Source organism: Equus przewalskii, chromosome 22 (genome assembly GCF_037783145.1).
Source record: "Equus przewalskii isolate Varuska chromosome 22, EquPr2, whole genome shotgun sequence".
Classification (NCBI taxonomy): Eukaryota; Metazoa; Chordata; class Mammalia; order Perissodactyla; family Equidae; genus Equus; species Equus przewalskii.
Window position 1 is genome coordinate 48,644,079 of NC_091852.1, and position 20,354 is coordinate 48,664,432.

General features: G+C 45.9%; 2 protein-coding genes and 1 long non-coding RNA gene across 5 annotated transcripts in view; 1 reads left to right on the forward strand and 2 right to left on the reverse strand.

Moving 5' to 3' along the window:
- KIF24 (kinesin family member 24) overlaps positions 1-4,796 on the reverse strand; it is a 60,463-nt gene extending 55,667 nt beyond the window's left edge. For both annotated transcript variants that reach the window (XM_070590283.1, XM_070590282.1), the window contains exon 1: positions 4,626-4,796. The gene's annotated coding sequence lies outside the window, so the exon portion shown is untranslated. The remainder of the gene's footprint in view (positions 1-4,625) is intronic.
- Positions 4,797-4,825: 29 nt separating this feature from the next.
- Positions 4,826-18,788, forward strand: NUDT2 (nudix hydrolase 2). 2 transcript variants are annotated; one of them, XM_070590323.1, is made up of 3 exons: positions 4,826-5,128; positions 16,085-16,225; positions 18,199-18,788. In XM_070590323.1, the coding sequence occupies exons 2-3, from the start codon at positions 16,099-16,101 to the stop codon at positions 18,513-18,515; spliced, it is 444 nt and encodes a 147-aa protein (XP_070446424.1). In that variant the 5' UTR covers positions 4,826-5,128; positions 16,085-16,098; the 3' UTR covers positions 18,516-18,788. The 2 variants fall into 2 exon arrangements, with proteins under 2 accessions (XP_070446424.1, XP_070446425.1); XM_070590324.1 differs by lacking the exon at positions 4,826-5,128 and adding an exon at positions 13,043-13,122.
- Positions 14,908-18,351, reverse strand: LOC139078647 (uncharacterized). The gene is made up of 3 exons (XR_011531677.1): positions 18,137-18,351; positions 17,045-17,194; positions 14,908-16,614 (listed from the first exon to the last, which is right to left on the reverse strand). It is a non-coding gene; the product is annotated as an uncharacterized lncRNA (long non-coding RNA).
- Positions 18,789-20,354: the final 1,566 nt, after the last annotated feature.

The window sequence follows — 20,354 nt, forward strand, 5'->3', positions numbered from 1 at the left end:
ATTTAATCTCATAAATATTTGTCAAATTTCCCCTCTGCTATCCTCATTCCTACCACCACAGCCTTGGTGTTTCAGCCCCAGTATCTTTCACCTAGATCATCACGTGTCTCTTAACTGCTCTGTCTTCAGTTTTGTCCCCTCCAAACCATCCTTTACACTACAGAGCCATACGGTTTGTGTTTTTTTTTCAGGGAAAGATTTGCCCTGAGCTAACATCTGTTGCCAATCTTCCTTTTTTTTTTTCCCTCCCCAAACCCCTAGTACATGGTTGTATATCCTAGTTGTAAGTTGTTCTAGCTCTTCTATGTGAGCCGCCACCACAGCATGGCTCCTGACAGACAGGTGGTGTGGTTCTGTACCTGGGGAGTGAACCTGGGCTACCAAAGTGGCAAGCGCTGAACTTTAACCACTAGACCATCAGGGCTGGCTCAGAGATCAACCTTTTGAAAGCACAGTTATGACCCTGCTGTTCCCTTATTTAAAATCCTTCAGTGGGATCCTGTCACCTATCTAAAGGATAAAGGCCAAGCTCCTTAGCAAGTCCTACAAAGCCTATAGTCTAGCCCATTTCTCTCTTCAGTTGAGAGTCAACTTCTTAGACTGTTTTATTTCTGTGCATTTATTCACATTGTGCTCTTAAATAGCCTCTTCCCACTCTCACCAAACCTCAGTTTACCTGTCTCTTACTCAATGATTAAAACACAAATGAGGTCTTTTCTGATCTCTCTACATGTGGTTGGATATCCCTTCTTTGTTTGTATCATACCTTTTGCCTATCTCTGTCATTGCAGTTACATTCTATAATGATTATGTATGAGTATGGCTATTTCCTCCACTAGAATATGATCTTCTTGTGGTCAAGAAACGTTTCTTATTAATCTTTTTATCCCCAGTATCTAGAACAGTGTTTGGAAATAATAAACACTTGATAATTATTTAACGAATAAATGAATAATTATCCCTACACTGTTTTTAAAACTATGCAAAAGCATTTGACACCATATGTAGTCATAGGTGGTAGAAACTTTTGTATCAGGGCAATCTGATTGCTCAGGAAAACTCTGCCAGTTGTTGGTGCCCAGACACACTGATCCTGGGCAACAAAACGAAACAAGGTTTTATTACTCAAATGAATTGCTATGGACACAGCTATGGTCACAGTTCCAACAAGAACCTTTCATCCAAGCCTCAAGAAATAGTTTTCGAAGGCCTTTTATGAGCAAGGCCCTGTTCTAGACATTGAGGACATAGCAGTGAACAAAAGAGATAAGGTCATTGCCCTCAAGGCGCAATTATTCTAGTGAGAGGAGATAATCAACAATCAAATAAACAACACAAACTTCAGATAGTGATAAGTGCTATGAAAAAAATAAAGCAGGGTGAAGGATCTACTTCACACTGGATGATCAGAGAAAGCCTCATTCAGAAAGGGACATTTGAGGTGAAATCTGAAATAATATGAAGGAGTCATTCATGTAAAGATCAGGAAGAAGGGCATTCCAGGCAAGCACACTAGCCCTAATGTGGAAATGAGCATGGCGTGATCAAGTAGTCAACAGAAGACCAGTTTGGCTCTAGCACCACAGGTGAGAGGGAGAGCAGTATGAGAAATGTAGGGGCCAGCTTACATAGGGTCTATTGGGTCATATAAGGGTGCCTGGATTTTAACTCAAAGTGAAACAGGAAGTCATTGGAGTATTTTACGGGAAAGGACATGATCTTTAAAGATCACTTTGCCAGTTCTGTGGGGAATGGATTGTAGGGGGTAAGCTAAAATGGAAGCAGAGAGATCACTTAGGTAGCTACTGCAGTTCAACAGGCAAAAAATGGCAGTGGCTTAGAAAAGATGTTTGCTTTTGTGAGGATTAACTGGGATAATATAAATAAAGTGCTAAATCCAGTGTCTGATACATAAACACTCAACAATAAAAGCGTATGAGAGAATAGAAAATAGATATTGGTCTCTGACTCTGGTTTCTGGCACAGAGCTCCTAAAACCCTTGTAATTTCCTAAGTGATAAGAGCACTAGGAGCATCTTTTGTTCTAATGAGGGGACTCTGGGTGGGCTCCTGGATGGGCGCTGGTCACCAGAAAGACCAAGCCATAGTTAGAAGCTTGGAATTTTCAGCTCTACCTCCCATTCTCCAGAGCAGTTAAGTTAATAACTGATCATGCCTATGTGATGAAGCCGCCATAAAAATCTCAAAAGTACAGGGTTCTGAGAGCTTCCAGGTTGGTGAACGCATCCACACTGGGAGGGTCACACACCCCAACTGCATGGGCACAGAAGCTCCTGTGCTCGGGACCCTCCCAGACCTTGCCCTACGTATCTCTTCATCTGGCTATTGATCTGTACCGTTTATCATATCCTTTAATAAACTGGTAAACATAATTGTGTTTCTCTGAGTTCTGTGAACTGCTCTAATAAATTAATCAAATCTGAGGAGAGGGTCATGGGAACCTTTGATTTGTAGCCACATCAGACAGAAGTGGGTAACCTGGGGACCAACTACTTTTGATTGGCGTCTGAATTGGTGTGGGAGCACTACTGTGGGACTGAGCCCTTAACCTGTGGAATCTGACACTAACTCCAGGTAGACAGTGTTAGATTGAGTTAATTGTAGGACACTCAGATGGTGTCACAGAGAACTGCTTGGTGGGGGGAAATTCCCCCCACCCCCACATTTTATGACCGGAAGTGTCAGAAGTGAAGCGTTCTGTGTGAGTAGTCACACAGAAGGAGACACACAGGAAAGAACTGAGGTTTTCTCCTACACAGGAAAAAGACACACAGGTGGAAAACTGAGTTTTTCCAATACAAACGGTACCTATTACTATTAGTTTATGCCTATTGAAGTCTTCTTGTTTAATGGGACATGAACCTCAAAATCCTTGAGACAACAACTCCGGAAGGATACAATGACCACAACACTCAAAGCACAGGAAGCAGAACTCTACAATTCATTTAATAAAATTTGTTGAGGATCTACTCTGCACAAATGATGAACAGGTCTGCTGAGACAGCACGGGAAAGTGGATTAACAGATCTGTAAGGGATCTGAGAAGAGTTTAACCCTTCACTTTACAAGCAACAAAACTGCACCCAAAGAATCTGCTGCTGTTTCTCCTAAACTGGAAGATGAGAGGATCATGCCCTAGTTTGCCCCAGGGACATACTATGAATAGTTAAAGATTTTCATTAACAACATAAACCAAAAGTTTTTAATGAAGTGCTACATAGACAGCACCTTAATGTACTATGTTAAGAAAAATGTAATATTTATATTAAGCCTTTGATATAGTGCTTTGCACAGGGTAAATGCTCAGTAAATGGTAGCGATTCCTTCCAGCTGCTCGGTTTTTAGGAGGCTGAGTGTGTGATGTCTACCTGGCATCAACTGCTTGACTAAACTGATAGTAGAGCCACAAGAATGATAATCTAATTCAACCCTATGATTTTCCAAATGGAAAAAAGTGAGGTCTCAAAGCGCTAAATGACTTGCAAAGCTAGCCACAGTGAATGAGTGAGACAAAACCAAGACCAAACCCTGAAGCCCCAGTCGGGTTTCCATTACACGTCATAGATCTGCAGCTTAGCTATAAGGTAGCGTTCAAACTTTTATAAGAGGGTAATAAGAATGTAGCTGCTATACCCGACTTTTTCAATCTTTTTATTTAAAGTCATCACTGAGCTATGATTTTGATAAAGGAATCACCAACAACACAGACTGCCAATATACAGTCTCACGAGTTAACAACGAAGCAGCCTTGGCGATGCAGCTCTATTATGGACACCTGACGAATGCAGAGGCCACGGAAGCAGCTGTGACATACACTGAAGCAGAGACACGACACGCAGAATACACACACAAAGGAGAAAATGACTTGAAACGTTTTCAAAACACAAAATGCGACCACAGCTGTGGGTCACTAAGACGCTGAGCTCAACTCTTTCGGCAAACAGCGACAACAGATGGTTTCTTTCCAGCAGACAGGGAGTCGAATACAAGCACTGGGAGACCAAGTCCAAGAGCCACAATGCGGGAAGAGGTGCAGCAGGCCATCCAAAAAGCCTTCCCCTTACACAAAGAGTCCTTCTGCATGAGATTAGGGTGCCCTCCCCCTACCCCCATGAACACAAAAAAACGATCTCCGTAGGGGTGGGAAAACAGGGCGGGGCACAGAGGGGAATCCATCTATCTGGTGAATTCAATTCGACTCCACAAATACTTCCTGAAAAATCTATTATGTGTAAGACATTGCGAAAGATGCCTGCCTTGCCTCGAAGACCTCAGGATTATGTGGGAGCAGGGAAGAAAATGGGGTTCGCGGAAGTCCGCAAATAACCCGAATACGAGCGCTCTGAGAGGTCCCAGGCAGGCTACGGGTCCAAAGGCAAGACGAGCAGTGGCGCTCGCGATAACGCTGAAGAAACGGCGGGGATCCGCGGATGAAGGGTAGGAGAGAAGGGGTTCCGACAGCCGGAGAGGCCGACTCCCGGCTCCCTCACAACCGCCCTCCTGCTCACGCGCTCGGCGGGCGTCCCGCGCAGCCTCTCCAGCCGGGCAGGCGCAAGGCGCCCGACAGGCCGGGCCCGCCCCGGTTCTCCCCCGCCCTTTCTCACCTCTGGGGCTTCCAAATGCCTCCTCGGTCAACCCTGTCTGCGGACAGCAGAGGACGACGCCGGCAAGGGAGAGCCCCAAGGCGGGCGACGGAGTCCAGCGATCAACTCACGCGCCTGAGGCGGCGGCCAGGCCGCATCCCCATGGCAACGCCGCCAAGCGCCGGTTCGAACGCCCGCGCCGACGCCCGCGCGCCGCCAGCGCCGCACCGTCCACCAATGGGCACCCAGGGAACCCGTTGACGTAAGCCGCCGTCTCCTCTAGAAGACCAATCAGGGACCCGAGGAAATAGTGGGCGTAACGCTCAATTTTCGTCTTTCAACCAATCGTTCCTCTCGAGGGGAGCTCTCGCGGCGTTCTAAGCGAGAGTAAAGGCATCTTCGAGGCGGGTCGAGGCTCCCTCTGCCTCATGCTGTTGGTTCCCCGAAGCTCAGCCGAACTCTGCGGATTGGTTGACGTTCTTCCGGTCTCCATCCAAGGCCCGCCTGCTGCCTCCTCGCTGCAGGTGAGTAGTAGCCTTAGGGTCCCTCTGTATGCGGCCCGTGAGTCTGGGCAGGCCAGGCCCCGGACGCTTGCAGGACTCAGTTTTCCCTTGTGCACAGGGGGGGGGGGGGGGGGGGGGGGGGGGGGGGGGTTCAGTGGCCCTGTGAGCCTTGCTTGCCCCCGTGCAAGTGGTGATAGGGTGGTCGTCTGGTGGAATCCCAGAGTGCCGGGTTTGGGGCCCCGTGGCCCGAGCTCCGTACCTTCCCCTCCCTGGGCCTCAGTTTGTTTACACTTTGTTGAAACCTTGCAAACCCTGCTTGCTTTCCTAAAGAGATTTTATATTTTCTAGTTGCTTCATTTGTTGAATGGTTAATATCGTGGCAATTACAGCAGAAATAAAAGTCACACAAGAGTCCCGCTACCTGAAGACGTAACTTCCTTTTTCTTTGTTCTGATCTGGGTTGGGCCCTATGTATTCGTTACATCTCTTAAGGTTAAAAATATATATATATATATATATATATATATATATATATTCAGCTTAAACCGAATGCAATCGAATAGCCAAATGTAAAACGCTAATAGAGAATGAGGATTAAGAGCAACAATCCTGGGAGTCTGGCAGACCTGCTTTTGCGTCCCTACCCGGACTCATCTCTGACCCATAGTTTCCTTTTTCCTCTTCTGAAAAATGGCGGTAATGCCTCAGGGGGTGGTTGTGAAGATTAAGTGAAATAATGAAAGTAAAGCTCTTGGCACACTGTCTGGCAAGCAGTAACTCCTCAAAAACATGGTAGCAATTATGTTCATAATAGAAACAAGCAAATATTACTAGCCAAAGGGGCCAGTAGACTTACTGTAATTGAGTACCCAATTTAGCTTAAAGCTTGTCAGTTAAAGAAATAACTAATAGTTAAGAAACAATCTATTCTTCAAAAGAGTGAAATTTTTTTCCTGGTACCTATATTGAAAGGAATTTATCGGCCGGTCCAGTGGTCTAGGGGTTAAGCTCACACGCTCTGCTTCTTTGGCTGGGGGTTTGGTGGACCGACTTATGCACGGCTTATTGAGCCATGCTCGGCTGGCATCCCACATATAAAGTAGAGGAAGATGGGCACGGATGTTAGCTCAGGGCTAATCTTCCTCACACACACAAAAGGAATTTATCTTGTGGGACCTTATATGTAAGGAATACACATGGTGCGACGAACAGTGTGTTCACTGCAGTTTTGCAGAAAATATGAAAAGCCTTTTTAAAAAATTTTTATTTTCCCTTGATTTTTAAAAATTTTATTGAGGTCATAATAGTTTATAACATTGTGAAATTTCAGTGGTACATTTTTTTCTGTCAGTCACCATATAAATGTGCCCCTTTACCCCTTATGCCCACCCCCCCAACCCCCTTCCCCTCTGGTAACCACTAATCTATTCTGTTTGTCCATGTGTTAGTTTATCTTCCACATATCAGTGAAAGCACATGGTGTTTGTCTCTCTCTGTCTGGCTTATTGCGCTTAACATAAAGCCCCCAAGGTCCATCCATGTTGTTGCAAATGGGACGATTTTGTCTTTTTTTATGGCTGAGAGCATTCCATTGTATATAATACCACATCTTTATCTAATCGTCAGTCGATGGGCACTTGGGTTGCTTCCACGTCTTGGCTATTGTGAATAATGCTGCAGTGTACATAGGGGTGCATAAGTCTCTTTGGATTGTTGATTTCAAATTGTTTGGATAAATACCCAGTAGTGGAATACTGAGTCATATGGTATTTCTATCTTTAATTTTTTGGGAAATCTGTGTACTCTTTTCCATAGTGGCTGCACCAGTTTGCATTCCCACCAACAGTGTATGAGGGTTCCCTTTTGTCCACATCCTCTCCAACATTTGTTACTGTTTGTCTTGGTGATTATAGCCATTCTATTGGTTGTAACGTGGTATCTTAGTGTAGGGTTTTTTTTAAGATTTTATTTTTCCTTTTTCTCCCCAAAGGCCCCCAGTACATAGTTGTGTATTTTCAGTTGTGAGTCCTTCCAGTTGTGGCATGTGGGATGCTGCCTCAGCATGGCCTGACGAGGGGTGCCATGTCTGTGCCCAGGATTCAACCCGGCGAAACCCTGGGCCACTGAAGCGTAGCGTGCGAACTTAACCACTCAGCCACGGGGCTGGCACCCTTAGTGTAGTTTTGATTTGCATTTCCCTCATGACTAGTCATGTTGAAAATCTTTTCATATGCCTATTGACCATCTGTATATCTTTGGAAAAATGTCTGCTCAGATCCTCCATCCATTTTTTGATCAGGTTGTTTGTTTTTGTTTTGTTGAGTTGTGAGTTCTTTATATATTTTGGAGATTAACCCCTTGTTGGATATATGATTTGCAAGTATTTTCTCCCAGTTGGTGGGTTGTCTTTTCATTTTGTTTCTAGTTTCCTTTGCCTTGCAGAAGCTTTATTTTTTCTTTTGTTTCCCTTGCCCGAGTAGACATGGTATTTGAAAATACCAATGTCAAAAAGTGTACTGCCTATATTTTCTTCTAGGAGTTTTCACATCTTACCTTCAAATCTTTGATCCATTTTGAGTTAATTTTTGTGTATGGTAAAAGATAATGGTCTACTTTCATTCTTTTGCGTGTGGCTTGTCCAGTTTTCCCAACACCATTTATTGAAGAGATTTTCCTTTCTCCATTGTATGTTTTTAGCTCCTTTGTCTAAGATTAGCTGTCCACAGATGTGTGATTTTATTACTGGGCTTTCAATTCTGTTCGATTGGTGTGTATCTGTTTTTGTACCAATACCATGCTGTTTTGATTATTATAGGTTTGTAGTATATTTTGAAGTCAGGAATTGTGATGCATCCAGCTTTGTTCTTTTTTCTCAGGATTGCTTTAGATATTTGGGGTCTTCTCTTGCCCCATATGAATTTTAGGATTTTTTTTGTTCTATTTCCATGAAGAATGTCATTGGGATTCTGATTGGGATTGTGTTGAATCTGTAGATTGCTTTAGGTAGTATGGACATTTTAACTATATTTATTCGTCCAATCCATGTGCATGGAATATCTTTCCATTTCTTTATGTCATCATTGATTTCTTTCAATAATGTCTTATAGTTTTCATTGTATAGGTCTTTCACTTCCTTGGTTAAATTTATTCTTAGATATTTTATTATTTTTGATGGGATTGTATTCTTCAGTTCTTTTTCTGTTAATCCATTATTAGAGTATAGAAATGCAACTGATCTTTGTATGTTGATTTTGTACCCTGCAACTTTGCTGTAGTTGTTGATTATTGCTAATAGATCATGTCCATCTGCAAAGAGCAAGAGTTTCACTTCTTCATTGCCAATTTGGATACCCTTTGTTTCTTTTTCTTGTCTAATTGCTCTGGCCAAAACTTCCAGTACTATGTTGAATAAGAGTGGCGAGAGTGGGCACCCTTGTCTTGTTCCTGGTCTCAGAAGGATGGCTTTCAGTTTTCCTCTGTTAAGTATGATGTTGGCTGTGGGTTTTTCATATATGGCCTTTATTATGTTGAGGTACTTTCCTTCTATACCCAATGAAAAGCCATTTCTTGATTCAATTATCAATAACGGCTAAGAGCATGACATTAAAACATAACTTAGAGGGGCCGGCCCCATGGCTGAGTGGTTACGTTCATGTGCTCTGCTTCAGCAGCCCAGAGTTTCACCGGTTCGAATCCTGGGTACAGACATGGCACTGCTCATCAGGCCATGCTGAGGAGGCATCCCGCATGCCACAACTAGAAGGACCCACAACTAAAATATGTACTGGGGGGATTTGGGGAGAAAAAGCAAAAACAAAAAAAAGAAGATTGGCAACAGTTGTTAGCTCAGGTGCCAATCTTTAAAAAAAAACCCAAAAACATAACTTAGAGAAGCTTTCTGATGACCTTTTATGATACAGGGATAAGAGTGACTCACATATATTCAGTACTTCCAATATGTCAGACCCTGTGTATACATTATTTTAAACTCTACAAAACCATGAAAAGTAGACGTTATCTTCATTTTGCAAATGAAGCTTGGAGAAGTTAAGTATTTTGCTCAAAGTAACACAGCTATTAAATTAGAGAGCTTGGTCCTTCTCACTGCAGAGCCGGCCAACCTTTTCTGTGTTGTGTCATGGTGTTTCTGACTGAGAGTATGAAAATGCCTGGCACACCAGATGCACAGGCAGACTTACCCAAATGGAGAGAGATCGGCTGCAGAGGCACCCACGGTGGGAGCAAAATCTTTCTCTAACAGGAAATTTCTGCCTTGGGAAATGAGGAGATGGAATGAAATGATCGCTGAGCTCTGGACCTATCTGTCCATTCACTTTGTGGGTAGTCTGTAGTACTTCAAATTCAGTTTGTCCCAAGCAGAAATCCTTAGCTTACGTTCTACTCCTTGTTCCACCTACTGCCCTTCTGCCTAGTCACCCAAACCAAATCCACCCCTCCCTTCCTCTCCCTCTGTTTCTCTCTCTCTCTCCCTTGGACAGTGAAACATCAAATAGAGTTCATTTTCTCTTTGAGATCTCTCTCAAATTCATCCCTTCCTTTCCTTTCTCACTGCCTCCGCCTTAATTTAACTCTCTATCACTTGTTATCTGGACTCTTGGCAACAGGCTTGTAACTGGTTGGTCTCCTTGCCTCCAATCTTTCCTTCTCATTCATTCTCTACCTTCCTCGCTGCCAGAATGTCTTTGTAAAATGTCAATCTGACCATATTACAGCCCTGCCTAAGACCTGTCAAAGGGTCTCATTGCCTGCAGACTATAAACTGTTTATCAATGGAATGTCATCTTGTGCTTGAGGGTCTTCCCCACACTCCTCCCTTTGCCTGGAGTGCCCCTTGCCCCCACCTTTATTCTGCCTGGTAAACTCCTAGCCATCCTTCAAAATCCTTGCGAGATACTCCTTTGACCTAAAGATAATCATCACTCCTTCTTTGCTTCCTTTCTGTCTCACACACGCGTCTGTGATGCACAAAACACACTGGTAACTTGTCTGTTTAAATATCTTACACTTTCACTAGGCTGTGAACCCCTAGAAAGCAGGGTCATTGTAGTATTCAGCTTCATAGCTACTCTTCAGTCCTGTCTCACTGCCTGTCCCATGGGACACCCTCAACAGACATTAGATGAGTACATGAATCGCTTCAGGCTCTAACATGAGAATTCCTCAAGTTTGCTTTCCAGCATGTACAGCAGAGGGCACTAACAGGCCACTTAACAGATCCCCTTCACTAGGGATGATTTTTGTCCCAACCTTGTCTGATTTTGGTCTCATCCTTGAAGTCAATATTCATGTCATTCAGGTGCAGTCTCCTGTTTCCTCCCTCAGCCAAATAGCAAAGATAGCAGGATGACTCAGCAGCTTGGTCTCTGAGAAGAGGGAGGCACACACCCAGACGAAGGTGCAGTTGAGGGAACATTTTCTTTCTCTCAATTTATTCATGGTAGTTGGGGCTTTTTTTCTTTCCTTTATTTATTTTTTTTATAAGAGGACTTTATTCATGGATGGTGCCTCATTTCTTCCACTCCTTTGAAAGGGAAGAAGGGAGCTGGAGAGTCTGAGAAAAGACCATTATGATGTGGGAGGTGAGGGACAGCTGGGCAGTCCGAGCTGCTTGTGGGCAGGCAGCGCTGGCCTTCCTCCTTACGGTGGAGTGGCCTGGTGCATTTCCTGGATACCAGCACCTTCAGTTAGGTGTCTGTGTGCTCATCCAAGGCTGGCATCGCAGGGGTTCCTAACACTTGGTGCTGGGGAACCTCCAGGCTACTGGGTATGGTTTTGAACATGTGGCTGTAGGTTCCTACTTCCCAGAAAAAAAGCGGAGGAGGCATAGAAAGCCTCATCAGATAGGCAAAGTTTAGGGGCCTCTGGCTACACTTCACCCCTCCAGGGTCGCCTTTGGGCACCGGGACCTTCTTCTACACCCCCTCCAGCTAAAACCTGTTCTGTGGAAAGGATTCCAGCCAGACATCTTAAAAATCTTCCTTGTGAAACTAGATCAAAGACTGGGAATTTTGGAACTTGGAGGTAATTTCATAGATCATTTGCGTGTTCTCTCATAGGACCACTTGGGCCCTAACCCCTACTCTTTCACAGTAGGCAGAGCTGTACTATATAAGGGAAAAAATACAGACTTTGCAGTTAGACTTACATGGATTCAAATCCTGCCATTCAGAGACCAGCTATGTCTTTGGGCAAGTATTTTAACCTCTTTGAATCTCAGTTTCCTCATCCTGAGCTGGAGATATTAATGCTTATCATGAAGAGTTGTCTTGAGCATTAGAAAAGATACATGTAAAGAACCTTGCACTGTGTAGCTGGCACAGTGTAGATGCTCAGTTGATAACATGGTAGCATGAAACTATTTCTGCTAAAGGGATTTTAGACTATGAGGAAGCCAGTTGGGGGAGGATTGGAGGACTCTATCTGTATCTAAAGGTATATTTCCGAGGGCTTTTGGGGTTGAGCTATGCTTGCAATAGCACTCTGATTAATTTGATGAAAACATGGGAACACAACACATCAGTATAGCTATTTATCTGTGAATTATTTTTTGGCACCTAGGTCCTGAACCTCCTAGGCTGTGAGCGAATTGTATATATAGAGAAAGCCAAGAGCACTTTTCCTTAGCTTCTGGAACCTTCTCATGACATTGAGGGTTTTTTGTTCAGGTTTTTTTAACCACCCAAGGCACTTTGCCACTTTTCTGAAGTGTGAATTGCCTGCTGTCAGCCTGGAGTTCTCACCTCCGCAATCCTGGCTGCAGGCATATTTGCATATTGGATGCTGCATTCTTTAACCCCGTGAGGTTTGAATCCACTTGGAGTCCGTGTGTGTGTGTGTGTGTGTGTGTGTGTGTGTGTGTGTGTGTGTGTGTGTGTGTGTGTGTGTGTGTACACGATGTACATGTGAAAGCTGGCTACTTTCAAACCCCAGGACAGTTTCAGCTCCGTGGTCTCTAGAAAAACAGAAAATCTCCAACAATAGCTCCATTGATTTTTATGTAAATGGCACCCTTCAGGAAAACGCTGGGCTATTTCCCAAAGTCCCAGAACACACCCTGAGCATTTGTTTGAGCGGGAGGTGGGAGAGCGTTCTGTTGAGTCAATGAACATCTGTTGAGAGCTGCTGTGCTCGGTCCCAAGGAGACAGAGCTCATCGTCTGACTCTTCCCTGCCAGAGGTACAGACTGACTTACCGTACTGGGTATGCATACTTGTGGTGGCTTTGTACTGTGTCCACTTAGCTAGGGTGGAACTAAGTTTCCCAGGATTCCCTTCATATAACTTCCAGGTTAGAGGTGACCTCAAGAAAATTTTGTGTGAGATCTGGAAAGCTGAAGTGAAGGAGCAGCCAGTACGCTATGAAGGACAGAGCAGCTACCAGGCGTGGCGCGGTGCATGCCTTGTGACACTGATCTGCTGGCTTGCCTTCTTGGTGCAGGACAGCACCCAGGCGTGCAGCTCCCCAACTCCTTCTGAATCTCCTCCTTCAGCTACTCTGAGTCTTGGGCCAAGTGTACACTCAGCTCTGTGGCAAAGGGCTTCAGCTTCTCCTGCAAGTCACCTGCATCACTGAGCTTGGAGATGGTGAAAGGAAATCGCAAGTTTCAGTTTGTCCTCGTGGGTTCCAGTTGTCCTGTGGGTCCCGATTTGTTCTCACGGGTTTCAGTTTTCCTTGCTCTCTTCCACTTCACATCCAGCTTTCCTTCCTAACTTCTGGCCTTGCTGACCTATAGAGGCTTCAGGCCCAACACCAGATGCAGAGTCGACAGTGTTGCATGGATTTCTCCATCAACTTCCATAATTGCACAATGCCTAATCCCTATACTAAATCCTTAATTTTCTAGTGCCCCTAGTGTTCTGCTTCTCTGATCAAACCCTATAATAGAAGTTTATTCATGCCTTTTTTAAAGGCCCAGTAGGTGGAGTGATTAGAAGCCAGACGCTTCACAGAAGAAGAGACATCTGAGCTGCTTCTACAAGGATGAGTAAGAAATTGTATGTATGACGATGGAGGGAGAAATTCTAGAGCACAGCCGGCTCAAGCCAGGCAATTGAAAGGGCAAATAGGAGTTCTCCCTTTCTAGAGCAACTGTCCTTTCCATGGGTCTAGAGCATAGGTAGAAAGAGAACATCTGATCCTAGCTCTTCTGGTCCCATCGAGGTGAACTGTTGGTCAGTTCAGATGTGGTCACCCCTGCCCATTGGTATCTGCTGAGATACATTTTTGCTAGGGTGCACCCTTGTTACTACCCTAAGCTCCCTCCCCATAGGAAAATATTGGCCTGCTCCCCTCTCCCCAGTGGCTCCACATGGCCCCCCTCCGCCTGTCTTTCTTGGCCCCCATGCAGGCATCTTTGTTTCCCCATGCTGTATTGGTGATGGCAGTGATGTGGAGGAATGCTCTGGGGCTTCCTGTCCTAGGTGGGGCACTGTGCCCTCTAGTCTTGGATCCCTAAACTTACCTAGGAGTTCCAACATTCATTCCATGGGACTCCACCTGAGGCAGGGGCAAGATGTCCTACAACAATAACTTGCCAATACTTTCTGAGCATCCTGATAGGGGGGCTTGGGCTCAGGTACCTGTTTCTGCCTGAACCTGGACCAGTAATTTGAAATCTTTGTTCACCCATTCTCTGGTGACAGGATGCTTCCTTCTGGCTTCCAGAATGGGGAAAGTTCTCGGCATAAATAGGAAACCCGGAAAACAGAACACGATGTTTAATAAAAGCCTTCTACCAGTTTACAAATGAATTTTTAAACTCAAGAATGATCACATTATACATACTATGCTGAACAATACTTTTTTCCCCTTAGTATGTCTGTGAAAATCTTTTTACAAGCAGCACATTTGGCTCTACCTAATTTTTTTAAATGGTTTCATAATATTCCATCCTATAGATACACTGTACTTTACTTGACCATTCCCATATTGATGGATATTTGTTTCTGCCTTTTTGTCTTTTCAATATTGCAAACAAGGTTGCCATGAACATCCTTGTACGCGCATCTTAAACAGGTGTTTCTGTATGTTGGAGTGCTTCGATATGGAATTCCTGGGTCTAAAGGAATGTGCATTCTATGTTTTGATAATTATTACCAAATTGCCCTTGTAAGGGGATGTGCTAATGTACTCTCCCACCAACAGTATATGAAAGCACAGACCATTTCAAAAATCCCTTTTGAGATTATTTTGAATGTTTAAAAACTCTCCTTAGAGGTTTGGAAAGGTCACAGTGTTGGGTGTGTATGGTTTTTTAGTAAGGAACCGCTATTCCCTGCAGCAACAACACCATCCATTGGCAGTTCGGAGAATTGCCCTGGAACCTGTTTCAGTTTGGGTCTGAGTTTTATGCCTTTGACAGATGCAAGCTCATCTTGCTTGAGCACCAGCAAGGAGGCCGTGGAGACTATCAACTCCTCCTCCAGCTACCCTCTCTGCATCAGCTCTGCCATCCATGAGGACCAGCTCCTTCTTTGGTCCTGGAATCTTACAGAAGAGGCCCTGCTGACTTGGGCCTCTTCCTGCATGGGCCACTCTCCCAGGCCTTCGCTGCATGTGAGACACCTGTCTTTCTTTCAGTTCTGCCATCCCACCTCAGGACCTTTGTCCATACTGTTCCCTCCAGCTGGAGCATGCTTCCTCTCTTCTTTGCCTTTGCTGACTTACCTTTTACTCATCCTCTACTTCTCTGCTCAAACATCCCTTCTTCCAGGAAGGCTTCCTTGATCCCTCATATGAGGTCAGGTTACCTATCACACATTTTTCCTTTGCAGCACATCTTTATGGGCAATTATTTTTTAATTTGCTTAATTATTTGATTAAAATCTGGCTCTCCTACTAGAATATAAACTCCATGAGGGCAAAAGCCTAGAGTGGTACTTAGTACATGGTGGGAGCTCAATAAAATTTGTTGAATGAACAAGTGACAGAAGTTTTTCTTTAGCAGGGACTAAAAAAATTTAGTTTTTATTGTATTGCTGATTATAAAATTAATAAATGATCTCTGTGAATTTCCAGACAATACAGAAATATATGGAGTAGAAAATGAAAGTCTTCCCATAATCTCATCTTCCAGAAAACACTGTTAATGACATGTATCCTTCCAGACATTATTCTATGCGTATTGAAATCTATTGAGTGCTCGTTACATGCCAGGCACTGTTCTAAAGCACTTTACAAAAGTTAAGCCACATAATCCTCACAGCAGCCCTTTGAGGTAGAACTGTTATTATCCTGTCTCACAGACGAGGAAACTGAGACTTAGGAGCTAATCACACAGTGAAGAAGTGGCAGAGCCCCAACTTGAACCAGAGTCCAGATTCGTGCTCTTGGCCACTGTGCTAGTTTGCCTCTGATGGGGTGGAGAAGAGGCTTTCTACTATATATGCTCTTTTGTACTTTGAATTTTGAACCATGTGAATTGTGTAACATTCCAAAACAAGGATTAAAGGCTAAAAAAAATCAATAACAAAAAAGTTTTTGGTACACCAAGCTACTCTGGAAGTGACCCCTGTGAGCCGTCAGAAACCACATTGTGGGGGTCTTTGCTCCAGAATCAGGTGGGAGGCTGAGGGAAATGGGAATGTGGATTTGATGATACTGTTCTACTGCATCTCTCCCATTCCCAGCAAATCCCCAGCTTCAGCGGTTTGCTTTTGAGGATCTCCAGTCTCTTAACACACACACACACACACAGCCCTGTGTTTTAGCGGGGAGACCTGGAGGAGCCGGGATAGAGCCACACTGACAGGGTAGGGACCAGGGTCCTGCAGTTACAAAGGCTCGTCCCTGATTCCTGGTTAATCCCCATTAGTCCTTGGCATGCTGCCTTTTTCTGTAGGCGATGAGGTCACTGTTAGCTGGTCCGTGCCACTCCCGAGCACCAGAGTGCTGCCCTCCAGTGTGGAGCTTCCTGTTTTCTGTAACTTCCCAATGTCCCACATCTTCTTTGTTAAGTCCTCAGATAGACCATGGCCCTGAGAGCATGTGGGTTGATCATCTTCCGAAGACGCCTCATTCCCAAGGTGGACAACACTGCAATTGAGTTTCTACTGCTGCAGGCGTCGGATGGCATCCATCACTGGACTCCTCCCAAAGGTGTGAGGCCAGAGGGGCTGGCTCTTGGGGAAATGCCAAGCATTGCTCAGAAATCCGCCCTGCCAGGCCCCCACAAGGCTTGTTTCCCAGTGACTGTGCAGCAGGAGCGGGTGGGGTGGGAGGAGCCCTTCATCCTTTCTACATCAAGGTCTCCATGCCTGGCCAGAGCAGAGCTGGAAATAGAACTCTGTGACTGAGTCCCAGGGCAGAGGCAGCACCTGTTTCTTTTTTGTTCATATCATTCATCAGAGCGCCAGCCTCTGTGGCAAATGGCTGAGTAGGAGAAAAGGCACTGGGCTGTGAGTTGGGGACCTTGAAGTTGAGTCGTTACTGGGCTACAGGTCAGGAGCCCACAGTGAACAGCTTGCAGACAGAAGGTAGCAGGGACTCTAAAGGGGAATGGGGTGGGAGGGGGGTAAGCAAGGATCCAGGTTTAGAGGAAAACAAGGAAATGGGAACAGGAAGTAAATTTTGCACATTTGAGTTTTCACTTGGGAGAAACAAGGTGAAAAAAAGGGACAGAAGTGTCACAATACTATGAATAGGAATATTCACACTTGACTCCTGATTACCTAAGTCACACTGCATGGTACCACTCATTGAAAAATTTCAAAAGACCTCTCCGAATTTTTTCTTGCTTGGGCCCAAGGGATAAGTTTCCCTGTTGACATTGGTGAGCAGAATGCTGAGTAGATGCTATTGGGAGGGGTGTGCTCAGAGCCTCCCACATGCTTCTGAGGGAAGGTGGGGCATCCTGGATCAGCGTGCCTCTCTCATACCAGCATCCCTCCCATCTTCTTCCCCCAATGCATTACCTACCTGTCTTTGTGTACATGGCTACATGAGGTGCTATATAGAGGAAATGCCCCAGAAGCCATGAGCTAGAATGGATTTTTACGTCCACACTCCTGGTGCTTTTGATGAGAGCTGTGCAGCAGCAGGTGACTCAGGGCACTGCTCTGAGGATCCCTGGGAAGGAAGAGGGCTAGGATATAGCCCTGTCTCCGAACCAAGAAGAGAACAGCAAAGAATTCCTGCCCCCCATGAACTCCTGAACCAGGAGGACCCCTACCCCCCCTCACCCCAGCAACTTGCTAGAGCCATGTGTTGACAAAGACTGCCAGACCCCTCCCAGTCCTTTTTGGCCCCTCTGGGCAGGCTAAGAATTTGCAAGGAGGGCCTCGAGGCAAAGTCGAAGGCTGCTCCCAGTCTGCAGAGCTTCAAGTTCTCCTATAACAGTTTCCTGGCAACTCTCTGCTCAGGTTTGGGTCTTGCCAACAAATTTTCTTAGAACTGGCTCTTAGCTTGTCCGTAGTCTAAGTTCCCATCAGGACTTTCCCTGTGAAACTAGAATCTGGCCTTGCTCAGTTAGAAAGATGAAAACAATTTGGAAAAGCCTTGATAGCTACTTGGAAGCAGCTGCTGGTGCCGCAGCGCAGGGTTTTGAGCCTGCCTATTGGCCCTAGGACTTCAGGGACCAACTGCAGACAGTGTTAAGTCCTTACCGTGGACTGTAAGTGAAGTGCTCCCTCTTCAGCTGGCTGCCACCTGCCAAGAAGGGACTGCCCGGCCTTGGGAAAATTGCGTTAAGGTCTCCAGGGGAAAGGTCTCCCTGAGAACATGGGATGAGGAGAGCTCCAAAGAATAAGAAAGCAGAGGTCTGAGGGAGGCCAGCTCTCTCACCATTGAGGAGCAGTATTCTAGACCTGACTTGCCAAACACATGGTCTGTTTCATTCTCTACAGAGAAGATGGGGTGGGGAGGAGGGGTTTCCCAGACACTGAAGAGCCAGACACTGTCTGCCCTGCACCCCATTCCTAGGCGTGTTAGGATGTTGTCAGTCTCAAGGCTCCCTTTAGCTTAGCAACACCTAGGAAAGTCACCGAAGACCTCATCTTTAAATCGTCTGACCTGGAAAGTCCAGCTTTGTTGAAGATCCTCTCTTCTTTCTCTTCCTCTTTTCTCCTAACTAGGCCATGTGGAGCCAGGAGAAAATGACTTGGAAACAGCCCTGCGGGAGACTCGGGAGGAAGCAGGCCTAGAAGCAGGCCAGCTGACCATCATTGAGGGGTTCAGAAGGGAGCTCAATTATGTGGCCAGGGAGAAGCCTAAAACAGTCGTTTACTGGCTGGCCGAGGTGAAGGACTGTGACGTGGAGATCCGCCTCTCCCAAGAGCACCAAGCCTACCGCTGGCTGGGGCTGGACGAGGCCTGCCAGTTGGCTCAGTTTGAGGAGATGAAGGCAGCGCTCCAAGAAGGACACAAGTTTCTCTGCTCTACAGCAGCCTGAGTTGGCCAGAGTCATTTGCCTCAGCAGGATCCTTGAGGGCCTTCTGAGATGAACCCACCTTCAGCCCCCAGAAAGGTTGTGCTGGTCTTTGGCTCATCATAGCAAAGAACAGATAGGTTAGTGAAACCAGTTGAGGACTCCCAGAGGCAAGCAAGCAAAAATCTTAGCTGGGTGGAAAGGAAGGCAAAGGAGGAGTAAAAAAAAAAGGGCAGAACCAGTAAGTGCATCCTTATACTTTATAAATAAATTTCAAGCAGCTTATCTGTCTTCTAACCTGTTGTATTTATTTCTTGCATTCTTGCCCTTGGTGGGGGGAAGAACACTAAAGTGAATCAGAGTTCTGAGCTTAGCCAGAGGGAATCCTGTGTCCATGCATTATACCCCAGAGAAGCTAAGGGAGGAAGTCGGAATAGGAGAGACCCAACCCTGCTAGGGGGCTCTCTTGCCTCTGAAACTCCAAGCACCCTCACCCCACCCCCACCAGTGCACCCGAGACTTTGTGACCTGTAGTGGGACAGGAGCCCAGGAACTGGGTCTCTTCTACTCACTAATGTATTTTCCCCAGCACCAGGCACATATGTTGTAGGTGCTCAGTAAATATTTCCCAAAATAATTAGAAACCCAAGGAACTTTGGGACATATCCCAGGTCACAACAGGAGAGGAGGATCAGGCAACCCTGGACCACCGGGTCAGTGACACATGCAATCCGACCTCAGCCCAGTCCTGCCACCCAGAGTCAGCATGGGCCTCGTCAGCACAACTGAGATCCCTGGCAAGAGGCAGGCCCCAGCCTGGGGGCCCCTGCTGGGCCACGCAGCAGCCCTGTCGCACCCGTGTGCACTCCTCGCCTGTAGCTGCCTTCTTGCCTTTACAAGCCCTCATCATTGGTGTTTCTTTCTTCCCACGTGCTCCATTTGTCCGCAATTCAACTGTAAGACCCAGAGTGCAAGAGCTGGGTCTCAGCCCTCTTTTCCCTTGCTACTAGGGCTCAAGGAATGCAGGGCAGGTGTTAGATGTTACAGCCCTTCCAGGAGCTGTTAGCAGCTGGGTTCATGTGGATTTTATTAGAGGGTTGTCGCCCAATGAAGTGCAGAAGATTGGATGGGAAGGGGTATTGGCAAAGGTCAGCCTGGATTACCAGGGTCAAGAACAGCCACCCCAGAGGAAGGAGAGAGACATAGCCTAGGTCTTAAGCAGGCTTCCAGATGTTTTCAGTCAGTGGTTGTCGGTGCAGACAGGGCAAAAGCACTAGCGAACAGGATCTTGGAGCCCTGCCAGGGACCGGAGTGGTTTTATTCCTCACCCCTCTGAGCAGCACTCTGTGAAGGAGGCCTGCTGCAGGAAGTTTTTGGAGCTTAATGTTCTCTTTCCAGGCCAGCAGGGACCACATCCCACTGATTTAATAAATGCCTGCTGGGCAGTGGTGCCAAACCACAGACTAGCTGCCTCCTAACAAGGGCTGGCCGGCCCTGTGCTCTCAGCATGGGAGGCTGTGGAATCTCAAAACGCTGAGACCTTCAGATTTAGAAGGGACCTGGGAAATGACCTGGTTTTGCTGCTCATTTTCATAGCTGGGGAAATAGAGGCTGAAGAAGGTAGATAGCCCTGGCAGTTGCCCACATGTGGGGTGCTTTGAGGATGAGGTGCCAGAGTCTAAAGACTCTGCCTTAGAATATCTTATATAGCTTTGGAGTCATTCCTCTGGGCCTTACAGCGTTTTCCATTAAAACACAGGTACTTTGGAGAATGGGGTGGGGGTGGGTGCATAAATTGCATTCAGCTACTCCCTTTGCAGGAAGAATTGACAGCAGGGTGGGACGGGGGCATGTTATGGGAGG

What these genes read in the sequence shown, in the direction of transcription:
- NUDT2 (XM_070590323.1), top strand. Translation starts at nt 16,099, where the DNA reads ATGGCCCTGAGAGCATGTGGGTTGATCATCTTCCGAAGACGCCTCATT. An exon ending in TCACTGGACTCCTCCCAAAG is followed by an intron (nt 16,226 to 18,198) that starts GTGTGAGGCCAG and finishes TCTCCTAACTAG; the next exon opens with GCCATGTGGAGCCAGGAGAA.